General features: G+C 32.5%; 1 protein-coding gene across 1 annotated transcript in view; it reads right to left on the reverse strand.

The window, feature by feature from the left end:
- The window catches only part of LAMA2 (laminin subunit alpha 2), a 520,519-nt gene that overhangs the window by 292,779 nt on the left and 212,017 nt on the right, over positions 1 to 15,723 (reverse strand). The window contains exons 9-11 of the mRNA XM_031456303.2: positions 13,661 to 13,760; positions 12,285 to 12,445; positions 510 to 650 (exon numbers count right to left, since the gene is read on the reverse strand). Coding sequence (XP_031312163.2) covers positions 510 to 650; positions 12,285 to 12,445; positions 13,661 to 13,760 — 402 coding nt within the window. The remainder of the gene's footprint in view (positions 1 to 509; positions 651 to 12,284; positions 12,446 to 13,660; positions 13,761 to 15,723) is intronic.

Raw genomic sequence — 15,723 nt, forward strand, 5'->3', positions numbered from 1 at the left:
AACCTTTTGAAATCAATTAAGAATAAAGGTATTGTTCAAATTTACTGTGTCCTTTTAATAAAGAAGGGGTCCTGGCAACTAAAGGCTGGTGGGTAATATGTATGACGTATATAGATGTTAAAGGAGTTCTTCTTAAAGTGTGTACCAAAAACACTGGTGAGTGAAATATGTAGTTCATATCACAATCTGATGTTTTTTTCTGTTGAATCCCTTGAGGCTAAAACAACATTAACTCCATTACCACTTCACCTACTAGTCATGGATACTGAAAAGGATGGTGTTGGCTTACTCCAAGAGGTTCCAGTCTACACACTGGTACCAATAAAACCTTAAAGGCTTTTGTCAAAGAGACACAAATAGCATTTGAAAGAAAATTCCATCACTTCTTCATGATACCTTTAAGTAGAAGCTCACTACAAGAAAGAACAATTTTTTTGGTTTCTTACAGAAGGACAACAATAGCAAGAAGCCCCGTGGAGCAGACGTAGGAGTCAAAGGCTGTTGCTTACATTGCCGTAGGTCCAGTAGGAGCTCTGACATCTGTTGGAAAGCCCTGAACAAAAACACTCGTCACAACCCTTGTGATTATCCTCTTGCAAATTGAAGAAGCCGGATTTGCAGCGACTACAATCTCCTCCTTCGACATTTTCCTGTAAATAGAGAGGTGGATTCAAAATGGAGAATTTTCTCTATTTCTGTTGAAGAAAAATATATGCCATATATTCTTCATTTTACCTCTCCACCTTATTTAAAGTATAATGATATTTTTTAAAAACTTCTCAAAAGCTTCTTATTAAGCTATATCCTGTCCTAACTAGTCACACTGACAGGAAAGAATATTGGATTCTAACCTACCGCGGTAAAAGTTACAATTTGATCTTCATCGATGTCAAGAGTCCAGAGTAAATGTCATGATAAATACAGCAATAAATAAGACTTTTAGTTTACTGCTTACTGTACTATGTTGGGGAACTTCTTCCTCTTAGAATGCATGATAAACGATAAAATGAAAGATATTATGCTAATACATGGATGTGTAATAGAACATTGGTATTATGCAGATGGTAAAAATACTTTTCACATTAAAATATGAAAAATACATGTCTTTGAAGCAAGCATAAGAACCTGACCAGTAGAGAAACTGGAGCGAACAGTCATATTATTTCCCTGATGAGACGCAGTAGAAAAGGAGGAAAGTTTTCCCTGGTCAATTTTCACAGTGTTTCCTCCAACACATTGGTATAGCCAGTTAATTATATAGCAATATTATAGGAAAAATAATTCTCATTCGGTGACTGCTCTCCAGATTGGTTTCATTAATCCTAGGCTCAATATACTGAAAAATTATTTGTTTATAGGTAGACCTATAATGTGGATTCAAGCCAGGGAAAGCTGACTATATAATGAAAAACTGGGAAGGGTGTAATGTCTCAATTTAAAGAATGGTTAATCTTGACCAATGTCTAAATGAAAGTTCCCTACCTCCCAGGAAACAGATTCTCAATATTTCTTACACATGAATTTGCTCCACATTCCCTTTTCCTTGAATTTACTTATTACTTCAACTCTGAAGCTTTCCTTTTCCTTAAAAAACTAATTTGTCTCTCAAGGGTGTTACCATAGCCCTTTATACATTGCTCTATTATAACCACAAAAAGTATTGCTCTATCTTCTAAGATTATTCTCTCTGGCTATATATCATAAACTATTCAGAGGTAGAAACCCTGTCTTACCTTTAAAGTACCAGGAAATGACAGGGTTCCTGGTACAACACTGGGTACTAACTTAATGAAATTTTATTAAGTTTAAATGAATCTCTTGGTAGTTGTGTTTTGCATGCATAAAGAAGTGCTATGCACCTAGTAGATGTTTCATAAAAACATTTTTGAATAAACCAAGATTGAGCAGAAGATAAGAGTGATACAATCTGAGAACATAGGGGGAAAGTAGAAGAGGAGAGAACAATAGCATGAAAAAATACAGAAATTTGTAAGAATGAACAAATAAAGAAGTTCTCCTTGTATCCAAGAGAATAATTCATTTGAAATTTACTTTTGAACTCTTAATTTCTATGACCTATTTACAACCTCAACCATTTCTACATTGTCTGGAGCCTAAACAAAGAGATGTCTCTAGACCCATTTGACATGTCATAATTTACTATCCTAGTATGTACACAAATTGAATGACTGCCACTGATATTCTTGCTAGTTTTTATTTCTAAGGTAAATTTCAGATTTTTTGAGATGCTAGATGTCAGCAAAACTAATCAAACTAATTTCAGACCTATGGTGATGAATCCCCAAAACCCTGAAGTTGAGAGCATCTTCAGAAGAGTGCACAGGCAGGAAAGATGAAACATATCTATAATAATTATAATTTAGCTTATCCCTTTGAGAACACAGTACAGCTGTCCTGGTACACTGTGTTCTTATGTGCTTGGTCTAATCTACTTTCATTTACTCTAATTTGAAAGCTTGTAATACCATTTTTCTGAGATTCAGACTAAATTCAACAATTAGTAACTTTTAGACATTAGTTACATTTTCGCCTGGTAACATAACCCTGAAAAAAATTATGATTAAATAATTGCCATATTCAACTTAATTTAATAAACTGAAGAATCACATTAGGGTAGAAATTTTAGGGACTATAAAGATGTGTGAGTCAAGGTCTCTGTCTTTAAAAGCCAACATCTAGAGTTGGGTACAAAGACACATTTACAAGCAACTATACTGCAAGGTGGAACATGAAAAGTGCATCTCAGAAACTAATTCTGGGAACATAGGGGAGAAAGGGCTAGGTTCTGCTATGAAGGCTTGAGAAGGCTTTATGACAGAAGTGGAATTTGACCTAAACCTTGGAGCATGGTGTAAAAATTTGACCTGTTGGAGGAGACTATTCTGAATAGAGACCTATGTTAGCAAAGATATTGGGAATAAGAAATAATTCAAGAATAGCATGTCCATTCATTATTTACTCTTTCAAAACAAATGTACTCAATATTTCCTGTATGCTAGAAAGTTCATTTGGTACTTAGGTTTCAGGGCCCCTGACCTCATATTACATATCTTTAAGGTTACCCTAAGAGATATGGGTCTTGTCCCTTAGGAATTGACTAAGTCATTAAAAGTTATTGAGCAGGAGATAAATCAACAGAACTATACTTGAGGCACTTAAGCTGGCAATAGCAGGTAACATGTTCATGAAATGTGAGACTCTGTAACAAAGAAATCTTTCAATACTATATGATGCAGTAAAGGGTTAGTTCAGTGGGCTTGGAGTACTCAAAGGCTACACATTCTAAATTGAAGACTGTCACTTGACCAGCTCCTGAGAGGTAACCTGTAAATCCTTGTAATATCTTGCCTGATTAGAGTGTCTTTGTATACCATGTCTATACCATGCTTTTTCTTTAGTGAATATAGCTTGTAATCAGATTGAGCTAGGGTCATTCAATTCAAATGTTCTTGGTTCTGATTTTTCTCAAGGTCTACCACAGTCAAATATTAAGCCAACACTAAATAATAAATATGGTGGATAGCATACTTACTTATATGCGTGTCCTTATGGACTGGTTAAAGAGCATTTTGAGGCTGGTAGGAAAATGAAGAATTGGGGAGAACATCTTATTAACTCACCAGAACTCTGCTTTCTGGACATGTGTCAATATGTATAGAATTAATTAGTTATATCAGGTTCTACTTCCTTTTTCGTTTCCTAATTTCCCTTGAGAGAGTATATATATAAGTAATTTCTTATTTAAGGATTGTGTTTCTAGAGTTCTCTTAAAATATATTTGTTTTAAAACAATGATAACTAGAGAACAGTATAGTTTAATATTTAACATATTTCAGATGTTTTAGAGTGGTGCGATTCAAACACAGAAGCATGGTGTTCCAGGACTTTCATTGTACCTTCACAGAGACAGAGGTCCCCCACCTTCTAGTAGTCTGCTAAAACACACCATCTTGGCAGCTTGGGTCTCAATTTTTTCTATGGGTTTCCAGGAGTATAAATGCTTTCCCAAAACTTATCTGTGACTTATCAACAACTGTCACCTATGAAGCAGTCTCTGATTGTATTCCTAATTCTTTTTCAGCTTGAGAATGAGAATGAACCATTTGCTTTATGGGTAGGTTATTTGAGTACTTTAATTTTCTTTACTATCAATATCAAATTATTAATAAATGCTCTGTATATTATTTCTCATAGTTTCTTTAGTCTCTACTGTTATTCATTCACCAAGTCATAGCTGAGCTACTGCATACAAGGCATTACATGAAATGCCAGAGGGGATATAAAAAAATGCTCTCAAGAGCATTATAGCAAAGCAAGTAAGAGTATGGACAAATAAATATAGCACAGTGCAGTAAGAAGTCACTGCCCTAAGAGGGATACTGAGTACATGCTCTGGACCTAACACCAGATTTATCACCAAAGTGCTCCAACTCCTTGAAGGAAAATAAGACAGCTCAGCCACAAGGTTGAGAGAAAAAGATGTTATCCCAAAGTTTGCGTGATAGGATTAAAATAGGCCACAGCAGCACTGTTCTCCTAATTGGTATGTTTACAGATATAAGAATGCCTACCAAAGGTCATTTAAATCAATCAAATCCAAACAGTAAAACTATTGTTTTTGTTCTTTTCTTACCATTTATGCTATTAAGGTCTTTAAGGGCAAATACCTTATCATATAACTTGTCACCATCCAACTCAGTCTCTAAAGCACAGAAGTGAAAATAACTGATTCTAAATGCCTAATAATGAAGGCGAGAGTCTGCAACTTCTAACCCAAACATTATCTTAGTCATGAGATTTCTCTCTCTTTTAGCTGTTATTCTATCACTTCTTAGTATGGAACCACTTTCAAAAGCGTTGTTAACATATGATATAATAAAAATTTTAAAAGTCATTTTAACTGTTTATCTAAACAAAATGGGGTCCAATCTGTTCTCTCTCTCAGCATTTCAAATGGGTAGCTCTCATCAATCCAGTAATTTTAATATTTTATTTATTTAGAGTTCAATAGTGCTTCTTTCTAATTTGCAAATTTAATAATTATTTTTACACGTAAGCCTATGAAGTTGGTAATTTCCAGAATGCTCCAGACTTCCACTCTAGAGACAAACATTCCCTTATACCACCATACTTTTCTAAAAATGAATACTCTTGTCTCCTGGTTTCTAAACCATGATTCCAGTTGGCTATATTAACAAAAGTTAAATAGGAACAAATAAAAGTCATTATTTTTCCATTGTCAAAAATTAACCCATGTAATAAGTATTTTTATTCTCTTATATATTGTGATAATAAAAAGTGTCACTTCAGACCAGTGTTTCTCAACCTAGTTTTCATTATCATGTCCCTAAGGAGCCTCTGTAGTCATTTTTTTCATAATCATTCCTACTGTGAAATTTTAATTCTACAGATATACTGTATACGCTGATGCACTGTGTGAATATGTTGGCCTTATACATAAAGTGAATATGATATTTTTGTCCCTCAAGAACCAATTTTCATCCCCACAGGGACAAATGTGTGTTTTGGACACATATTTCTATTGAACATATTTAGCTGAGTATCTAATTAGGTATTTCGTGGCCTACCCTACAAAAAATGATAATAACTGCCTTTTTTTTTCTTTGATGCTCCTTTTCCCTAAAAACAAAGCTGCAGTAGAAAAATCTGACTAGGTTCCTTTTTTTTGAAGTCAGATAGCGTTGGGTTGACATCAGTTTTCTTTTTGCTATAGTTTCCTCAGCACAGGTTCTCTCTAGAGAAATAGAATCACAGTCATTTCCCTGTATTCTTCCTCATGAAGCTGCCTTCTTATAAATTAGGAACAACTGCAGCAGTACATGTTTAACTATGATGGTTGGCCAACTGGGAATTCTATTGACAAAGGTACCAGAAATATCTCCAGTGACATTTAAGTTATTTTTGTGATAATTGCTTCAGAAATTTTGCAGTCATGCCTGTTTGTTGGAGTGTTTGTAGTCAATTACAAATTTTCCTCTGTTATGGCCTTCATTCTAATACATCCCTAGTATTAAAAGAAGTTAACAAAAGGATAATTAGGTAATAAGCAGTATTTGTTGAGTGTTTACTCTTTAAATACAGTGTCCCAAGGCTATGTAATAAATAGCTGGTGGGTTAGAAAGACAGAGAGAAGAAAATAAATGAAAATTAGTTCTCACTTTTCACAACCTTAGCTTTCAGTATTAAAAATAATCTGATTAACATAATATTTTTGAAACTGTAGCTGTTGCAAGAGATAAACTCTGGCACGTACTTTTAATACTAAAAATTTTACATCTATAATTTAGATTTTGGATGAGATATATAAATTGAATGTCTTTTGTAAAAATGCCTGGGGTTTGAGCCTAATGAGTTAATGAGGTAATCATTCCTGTACATAAATGGAAAAGAGGGAAACTCAAACCAATAAAATGTTAGCACACACCATAAAAATCCCATTGGGGAAAAGAATGGAAACTTACCTCTACTTTAAAAAAAATATATAAATAAACAAAAAATTAATCTAGCAGGTATTTATGATTATACTTTAAATTTGCACAGGGCTTCAACTTTATAATTACACCTACTGAGAGCTAGGTGGGAAAGATTTAATATCATTTTACAGACTAAGAAATGTGAATCAGTCAGTTTAAGCAACTGTCAAAGTTTCACACTATTTTTACTTTTCTTCTTTCCTTCTTTTTTATGCATGAGTCACTATGTTATCTTCGTATTTTTTAATGATGAATAAAATATACAGAATCGATGTCATCACAGGTGAGATAAACATTAAATGGATTGCAAAATGTGAAAAGATCATAAAGGAAAAGAAAAAGGTGTCAAGCGACTATGGCAGGAGAATGATTTATATTGGGTGAGCAAGGACGGCCTTGCTAAGTGGAACTGAGCCTTGAAAACGGCCTAGCTGAGCAAAGGCAAAACGTCAGAGTTAGGTTTTCCAAGCAGTCTGAATAAAATCTGTAACATTCCAGAATTAGAAAGAACTTGGTGACTCAAGAAATTAAACAAGATTGGAAGACAGTGGCTAAAGCTCAAGAACATTCTGGAGAGATAAACCAAGGTCAGATCACATAATTTTCTGCGCCAGTAAGGACTTACTGTAAAGTGTAATAAAAATCCCAAAGCAAAGCAAGATGAAAATACAGACTTTGATTTCTAGTCTTTTATTTCACTATTTATCTTTCTATCATAAGACTTTGATAAAAATAAAAGTACATGTTCCTACCTAGATCAAGGTCTAGTTATATTATTTATCAGAGCCTATAATTCAACAGACTTTGAGTAGATAACATGACACCCAACTTCAAAAGAGCCAATTTCTAGCATGTTGTACTTAAAATAAACAAATATCAAGAGTCAAATAGTATTTATATTTAATTGACTTGGCATAACTGAGATTGGCTTGTCTCTTGTAACTTACCAGAAGAGAGAGAAATTTAAAATTTTTTAAATAATGCATTAAAAATTAATAAATATTTTTGAGTCTTGAGCTGCACTGTTTTCATGTTTTGAAATATAATGAGGATAACATTCAATAATATCATTATCTAAACAAAGATATACAGAAAATCTTCTGCGTAATGATAAAAGTAGTTGATATTGTATTAAGTAAAAATTTTATTCACCTCAAGAAATCCTTTTTTCTTTCAATTAAATAAATTTTAAATTTGGAATTATTTTAAAGCACCAGAAAAGTACGTGTAATATCATAATCATCCATTACCCACAACCTAGAGGTAAAAAGTACGAACATTTCCCTATGTGTGCTTTAGCTATATTTTTAAAGAAATAAAACTTAAGCACATTTGAATCTCACTTCACTTCCATCCTATTCCTTTTGGTCTTTCTCTAGAGTTAACTACTATTCTGAAATTAGTACACATCATATCAGTGTATTTACATTTTTTAATTTATATGTGTGTGTGTTCACAGAATGTACATAAATGATAACATAATGGCATTTGTTTTCTTCACTTCACCTGAAATTAATTTATCAGTGTTTTTACATGTAAGACCTGTTTCACTCATTTAAGTTGCTTCTTGTATCAGATTATATGAATATATTATAATTTATTTTTCTTATTTATGGATATTTAGATTTTTTATAATTTTTATTATAACAAGTCGGTCTATTTTGAACATCTTTTGTAAGCTTCTTTGTACATATTGTAAAAGTTTCTTTAGGGTAAGTGTCTAGATATAGAGTTGCTGGCTGACAGGCTTTTAACATCTTCAGTGATACTACATAATGCCATAATGGTCTCCTACATTGTGGTACTAATCATCCTACTAACAGGAGCAGTAAATATTTCCATTACCCCAGATTTTCACCAGCACTTGATATTAGCAGCTATCTACCCATTTAAAATATAATTTTATGATATTTCATAACCTTTAAAAAATTATCTCTACTTGAGAACATTTATTTCCAGGTACCACATAGTTTTGTTACTGTTCTAAATATATTTATTACATTTCCTAATTGGTTATCCCTAGTACATATAAATGCTGCTGCTTTTTATAGACTGATTCTTGTACTCTGCAATCCCTTGGGACTCTTCTGGGTTCAATATTCTTCTTACTAAAGTACACATCTCACTGGGCAGTTTTTTCAATGAAGTTGAACTGCTAGTGGTAAACACAATAATCTGATATTTGTCTCTAGCCTTATTATTTTAATCTTTGTCTTGACTGCTGGGTAAGTTTTCTACTATAAGTACTGGGGATGGACTTTTTTATCTTCTTCAAACTGAGGATATATAACTTTCTTTAATTTTTCATAATTCTTTACTCCATTATTTCTTGAATATTGTTTCTCCTCAATTTCATATAATCTCTTCTTTGGCAACTGCTGCTAGAATAATGTTACATTTTATCATCTATCAGCCATGCCACTTAGCATCTCATATTTTTATCTCTTTATGTCCCTACAACAATTTATAAGTAAGTTCCTTGGGTCTATATTTCTGATTTTCAATCCAGCAGTTTCTAATCTCTCGTTCAACTCATTCACTGAATTTTAAATTTCAATGACTAAATATATTTTTTATTTCTAGCAGTAAATTATATTGACTTTTTTCCAAACCTGCTCATTCTTTTAATATAGCGCCCTACTTTGTGTTACTTTTTCCTATTTGTTCTTTATTCTTTTATTTTCCAATCATGTTTTATGACTATACATTTTCTATATATTTTACTTCTGTGATTGATATTATTAATTATGCTTACATATTTTTTAGGTTATACATTTTTTTCAGACTATCCTATTCTTTCCAATTCTTGGTGTACAAATATTCTGACTCTTGTGGCTTCTGGTTTCCTTTTGTAGTTATTTTCCTTCTGTGCAGTATACTGCTTTATGCTTTATGGTGGGTTCATAGTCAGTTGAGGCTATAGTTTCTTTCCTGTGGAAATATCATTTGCCTGACTTGTTGAAGAATTCCAGCACATAAAGGGAGAATAAAACCAATGCCATTCCCATGTTGCACACAAATTTGAAGATTTGACAGTGCACTAATTTCTACCCACCTAGAGCCCCAAAGGAAAGAGAATGTTTCCTAGCTGCTACTCCCATCTTGCAGGTGGAATTTACAAGTGCCTGCTTGTTTCACTGTCAGGGGGCATTTCTAGAGTCCAAGCTTAAGTGAATTCAGTTTCAATTTCCCTCTTTGAGTCCAAATCCTAGCGTTGTCTTAGAGAAGCCATTAAAACTCTAAACTTTAATCCTCATCTTAGGACTAAGATCACCTTCCATCCCGTACCCCATGATTTCAGTTGCACGGTTTTGCTTACGTTTATGCTTAACTTAGGCTTTGTTCTTTGGTCTGACATCTAGGAAATTTCCTTTCTTTCCTGAATCTACATGATTACAAATTTATTTCCTCTGTTCTATCCAGAATACCTGTATTTAAAATGGCAGAAATGGGACTGGTGTCCATTTTTCACAGTACAGCATTTTACTAGAACATCAGTCATTTAAAAATTTTAATAGAAATAAATTTAGGCCCAAGACTTTATGACAAAGTACTTTCTTAAAATGTTCACAAACTTTTGTAAGTTACTTCCTTCTGATTAAAATTATGGAAAACTGTTACATATTACAGTATAAAATAATACACATGCAAATGTTTACTGGTTAGTACACATTTTGGAGATGAACGCTTATATAGATGTCATTTTATTTGAATTTAACTCTCTAGTATCTTAGCTTGTCAATAAAGTTTTACATGTTAAATGGCATTCTGATCTATGTTGTTTTGAATAATCAGCTGACATTTCTATGTCAAATATTGTTTTTGTGAAACATGCATATAATTCATGATTTTTAAAATTATGTAGATATTTGATAACACTTGCTTTCTGTTAAGTTTTACCCTAAAAAATTCAGTTTATAAGAGTTTATAGCCATCTATTTAAAATATCACTTAGTTGAAAGGTAACTCTTTTAATGATGCTTACTTAATTTTTCATTCTCCTTCAAGTGACTTTGTAGGAGGCAATTTTCTTATTAGGATTACAATCACTCTTGGTACAATGTTGAGGCAGGCAGAGAGCAGGTGATGGCTCAAGGAACTTTCCCTTGGAGCTCTGCTAATGGCCACAACTCTCCTGTTCTAGTCTTTCTGGCTGCATTTATCAAAGAAAATAAATGTAGCCTGCATCCCTCGTGTGTTTGTTACTCTTTCCTTGCAAATACCCGGCATCTCCTTTCTATGAATAGTATGTCTACAAAAACACTTCCTTTCTTTTTCTCAGTTTGATTTCCTTTATTCTAGACATTCAGGAGGTTTCTCTTTCATTTTAAGCTCAGCTTTGCCTGTCCTTTATTTGAACAAGTGATAAAGGTTAGAGATTTCTGTGGAGTTTTGGAAAAGGAATAAAGCACACACAGGGAATATATTTGGTAAATATTACAGAAAATGCACTAAGCCTATAGGATTTCCCCCAAAGACACACAGGATGAAGAAGAGTGACATCCTTTACAAAGTGATCACCCACAGACTACTACACAATGTAGGTTGACAAGTGCAAGTTTTCATTTCAGATAATATTAATATAAAAGGTAATAGGTCTAGTTAATATATTATATTTCAGTACATGACAACTCTTTACATGTACTGTGGACTTTCTGCCTATTTATGTAGACAGTTTTACTGTTTTGGTGGTCCAAGATAGGTACCTAAATTTCCCTGATATAACATATACTTATTATATAATTATTCTAATATTTAGCTTCATATTTCAGATATTCTTTTCCCAATAAATATATACTCAACATCAACACTAATATTTACTTCTTATTTTATGGTTGAATGTTTGTATACATGTGCACATCCATATAACAACTGTAAGCACATGATTTATAGCTGCCTAGGTAAGACTAATGCATTAATAAAGGAAAGATTCTTAATAAGGTTTCATCTATGATTGAGAAAAAGGAAAAAAAGAAGTAACATTCATTTTTACATCAGTATGGAACGCTAACTTTTTCAGTGGAGTGTTATTCTCTCAGCTAATGTAGCTAATACTGTCTGATCTGAACATTTTGGAACTGATTACTATAGCTAGAGGAAATCAGTTTTATCATTTTAGACTTGTGCTTGCCTCTCTGTTTCCTCAATGTATATAAGCTGCAGGTGTAATGCATCCCTTGGTGCTAACATGATGAGCTATTATCTGAGTGTATACAAGAAATAAAGTTGCATTTCTGAAAGCAGTGGGAAGAAATATTGAGCATTTAATCAATTCTGCCAGGGTTTCTCACATATTTAGTAATTAAACAGAGGAGTTTGAACATGGTATTTTCAGATCTATCTGGGTTCAAACTTCAGAAGATTATTTAAAAATCTAGAAAAAAACCTTGACAATTATTTTCAGGATTAGATACAAAGGTAAAGTAGATTTGAGTGTATACCTGTTTCAAAGGGTTGCGAGTTTTAGTGTTGTATATTTTTAAATTAACAGACTAGAAAGGTAATGGGGGAAAAGTGTTTTTGTTACAAAATAACACATTTTTAAGGTCACATATCTTCTGTGTATTTGTAGGTTTTTAAACAAATGGCATGTGTCTTGTTACCATAAACCTGGTTCTAAAGACACTTATAGGTGTACCACAAATAGAATAGAGAGTGGACATTTACAAAAGTTATTCCAATTGCTTAATGCCAGCAGACATAAGAGAGAAGTCAAGGGAAATGACCTTTGGTCTTACAAGTGAGACATTACTGGAATAAACAACATACCTTGCAGTTACAGGGTCCAAAACAAGGGTCCTCATTGGTGCTCCCTGCACCACTACAGTTACAAGGTTTGCAGTCTGGGTAGCCAGTGTAGCCCCTGGCACACCGATCACAGCTCACCCCTCTGAAGCCAGGTTTGCAATGGCAGGACCCAGGCGCCAGACCTAACGGAAGATGAGACATGTATCAATATTTTCTAAGTGACTCATAAACCGCCTTTGACTATCACAAGATGGGAAACTACTTTGGGAGTAAAAATATGCTGTATTGTTGCTGAATCACCATTACATCATATACTTGTATTTCCACTTTTCTATTTTTTATCCCTTTTCAACAACAAAATACCATTTTAAACTCAAGGAGGAAGTTAAATCATACTACTAAAAACAATATGATTTAGTTGATATCATAAAAAGATAAGGGACCATAAAATGAAAAATGACATCAATAATTCACCATCTTAGTGTTAAAACTATCATTTTTTTTTAATCTTTTAAGATTTAAGACTAAGGCTTAAATAGATAATCCTATAGTTTTGTGAAGAAATCAGGTAAGCTAAACTGTGCCAAAGAAACATTACCAGTCTTTTAACTCAAAAGTCTTTGCGGTGGTGGGGGAAAAGCCTGTATTGTAGCCATGATTTATTTTAGTCTTTCCAAAGACGAGAAGAATCCCCTCTTAAAATATAAAGAAACAGTTTCAGATATATTCTATGAATTTCCTACTTAACTTTGGCAAGCAACTTTCCTGAAAGTAGCTACTAAATGTTTTACATCAAGGAGTTATTTTGACATTTGATTTCTTAATGTTTGGATTTCATTATGAATTTCAATCCTCAAATAAAGTATTTGGCTTAAAGTCAGCCATCCTCCCTTCATTAACTCATGACTACTATCTTTTGTGGTCCTTTATGTACACTGCTTACTTTCTACACTATTGACTACATTTCCATCTGTGATCTCCTCTATTTGCTCTTCTCATTATGCACACACATCCCTCAATGCTGTCATTTCACCTTAGAAATCACAGAGGCTACAAAACAATCTCACAAATAACAAGACATCAAAAAATTACATACATCACAGGTTTGTAATTGACTAGAAAAAAAATATATATACACATAGATACTTAAATATGTGTATATATATGCATACATGTGTATCTAGTGCAAAACAACTCTTTTTGCTTTTAAAGAATAATTAAACACAAAAATAATTATTGAGATGAATTAAAAATGGCTTTCTGGAGAGGATATTGATAGATATAAGAATACATTTATTATGCGAATGAAATCAACTGCAACATGTTCTCCTGAAATAATCACATTTGGCTTTAGCTGTCCTTCCATCAGAACAATGATCCTCTATGGCCACTCTTACCTCGTCGAGCATGTTTTTCATCCTTGACACACACTGCATTTAAGGAACCAACTGGATCACAATGGCATGGCTGGCATGGTCTTGGATAATTTGGAGATACCTAACAAAAATATTAAAATGCTTTTAATCAAGTGTAATGAAAACATTAATATTTTTCAATTCCACAAGCATTTAAAGATAAACTAATTTTAATAATATACAGTAATAAATTATATTGAGAAATGATAATATAAGAAAGTTTCTTTAATATATGTTTGCAATTTCCAAAATTCATTTCTTCTAAGTGGATACACAGAAATAAAGAGGATTGTATAATAAATTCCTATATATGTTATATAGATTCAACAATTATCAAGATTTTGCCACATAAGTTTCATCATGTTTTATCTTTTGCATAAGTTTTTAAAGAAAACCCCAAATAGCCTTTTAATTCGTACACATTTCAGTTATACATCTCTTTCTTTTATATCCAAAGTATTATCATAACAAAAAAAATGTTTACGTATGTAGAGAATATTAGAGAAATATATATTCCATAATAAAATCTTCCTCATTGTTTTGTTTTATTACAAAAGAGCTCAAAATTAGTAATTTTCCTCAAATTTATTTTTCAAGAACTTTTTCACATTGATCATGATATGATTAATTAAGCAGAAATTTGTATTTGGTGTTTGAAAAAAGATAAAGTTAAATATTTAGATTAAAAATTAGATTTTCTGAGAAGGCAGCATAATCTAGAGGAAAACAGTGTAGGCTCTATAATTAGGAAACCTCGAGCTCATATCCCAGTGTGGCCACTTACTGGCTATGCGACCTCCTGCAACTCATTTACTCCCTGGTAATATGAGGATAGTAATAGCAACGATAGTTATGTTCTTAAATTAAAATTAAGAGGAATAACATAAAGTATCTCATAAGGTTCCTCATATATACTAAATATTTAATACAGCTGGAAGCTCTCAATGTTAGAATATTTAAATTAAACAAACCTAGACTGTTCTGTAGCATATATACAATATTCTCCTGATACAATAGGCTAACAACAAAAAAATAACTAAATTATTTGCCTAGGAAATACTGAAATACTGCTGAATACATATATAAATGTATGTATATAAATATATATAATTCCCCCATAAAAATCAATTTTTATATATGTATATACCTAGGCTTAATTTACAAATAAAAACTTGTTTGCTAATATAAGTCAGTGTCATAAGGAGAGAAATATTTACATATCTGATAGAATATCAACCAACTATGTCCACAGATCAGTTTCAAAAATCATCATTTGTTTAGGACATATTCATTTACTTCCTACAAAGCACAGATAGGTAATGCCTGATTCCTGACTTAAAGAAGCTTACAGGAATAAAGGACTTGAAAGATATTGATTAAATAGAATGTGTCAAGTGATAAAACACACATAAGCAGAGCAGAGCATTATGGGGCAAAAGAGGAGGGAATAATAACACAATGAAGTCAAGCAATGTTTCACAGAAAAAGTGACATTTAGACTGGGGCTTGAAGTATGAGTAGCAATTTGAGAGTGGAATTGGGACAAGGGCTTTCTAACCCCGAGAAAACCACCAAGACATACAAAAAAAACCCAAAAGACAAAAGCCAAAAAAAAAAAAAACCCCAAAACCCTCTGTGGGCATGTAGTGGGGACTTCTTCAGATAAATTCCTAGCTCTTATAAATATGATTTATGATTCCAATGATGAGCTTCAGTAAACTAAATCTTCTTAATTTATCCTTCTTTCTGGTAGTTGGGAAAATCTGCCTGAATCAGAGTGCTGATCAAGAAAAATGTTTAACATATGAGATTCTATACATATATCTACTTTATAATTGATTTTGAATTTTATTAAAATAACAAGGTTACTAACTAGTCCTCAAAGTAAACTATGTAATATATACACATATATATTTGTTTTAACTCTTAAATACACATATTTAGCAGATAAATCTAAAATTAGATTATAAAGCAATAATTTTAAGACTATCAGAGATAACTTTCAGCTATAAAATTTGCAGTGCACAAACTTCTCTTTCTTTATC

This window comes from Camelus dromedarius, chromosome 6 (genome assembly GCF_036321535.1).
Source record: "Camelus dromedarius isolate mCamDro1 chromosome 6, mCamDro1.pat, whole genome shotgun sequence".
Lineage (NCBI taxonomy): Eukaryota > Metazoa > Chordata > Mammalia > Artiodactyla > Camelidae > Camelus > Camelus dromedarius.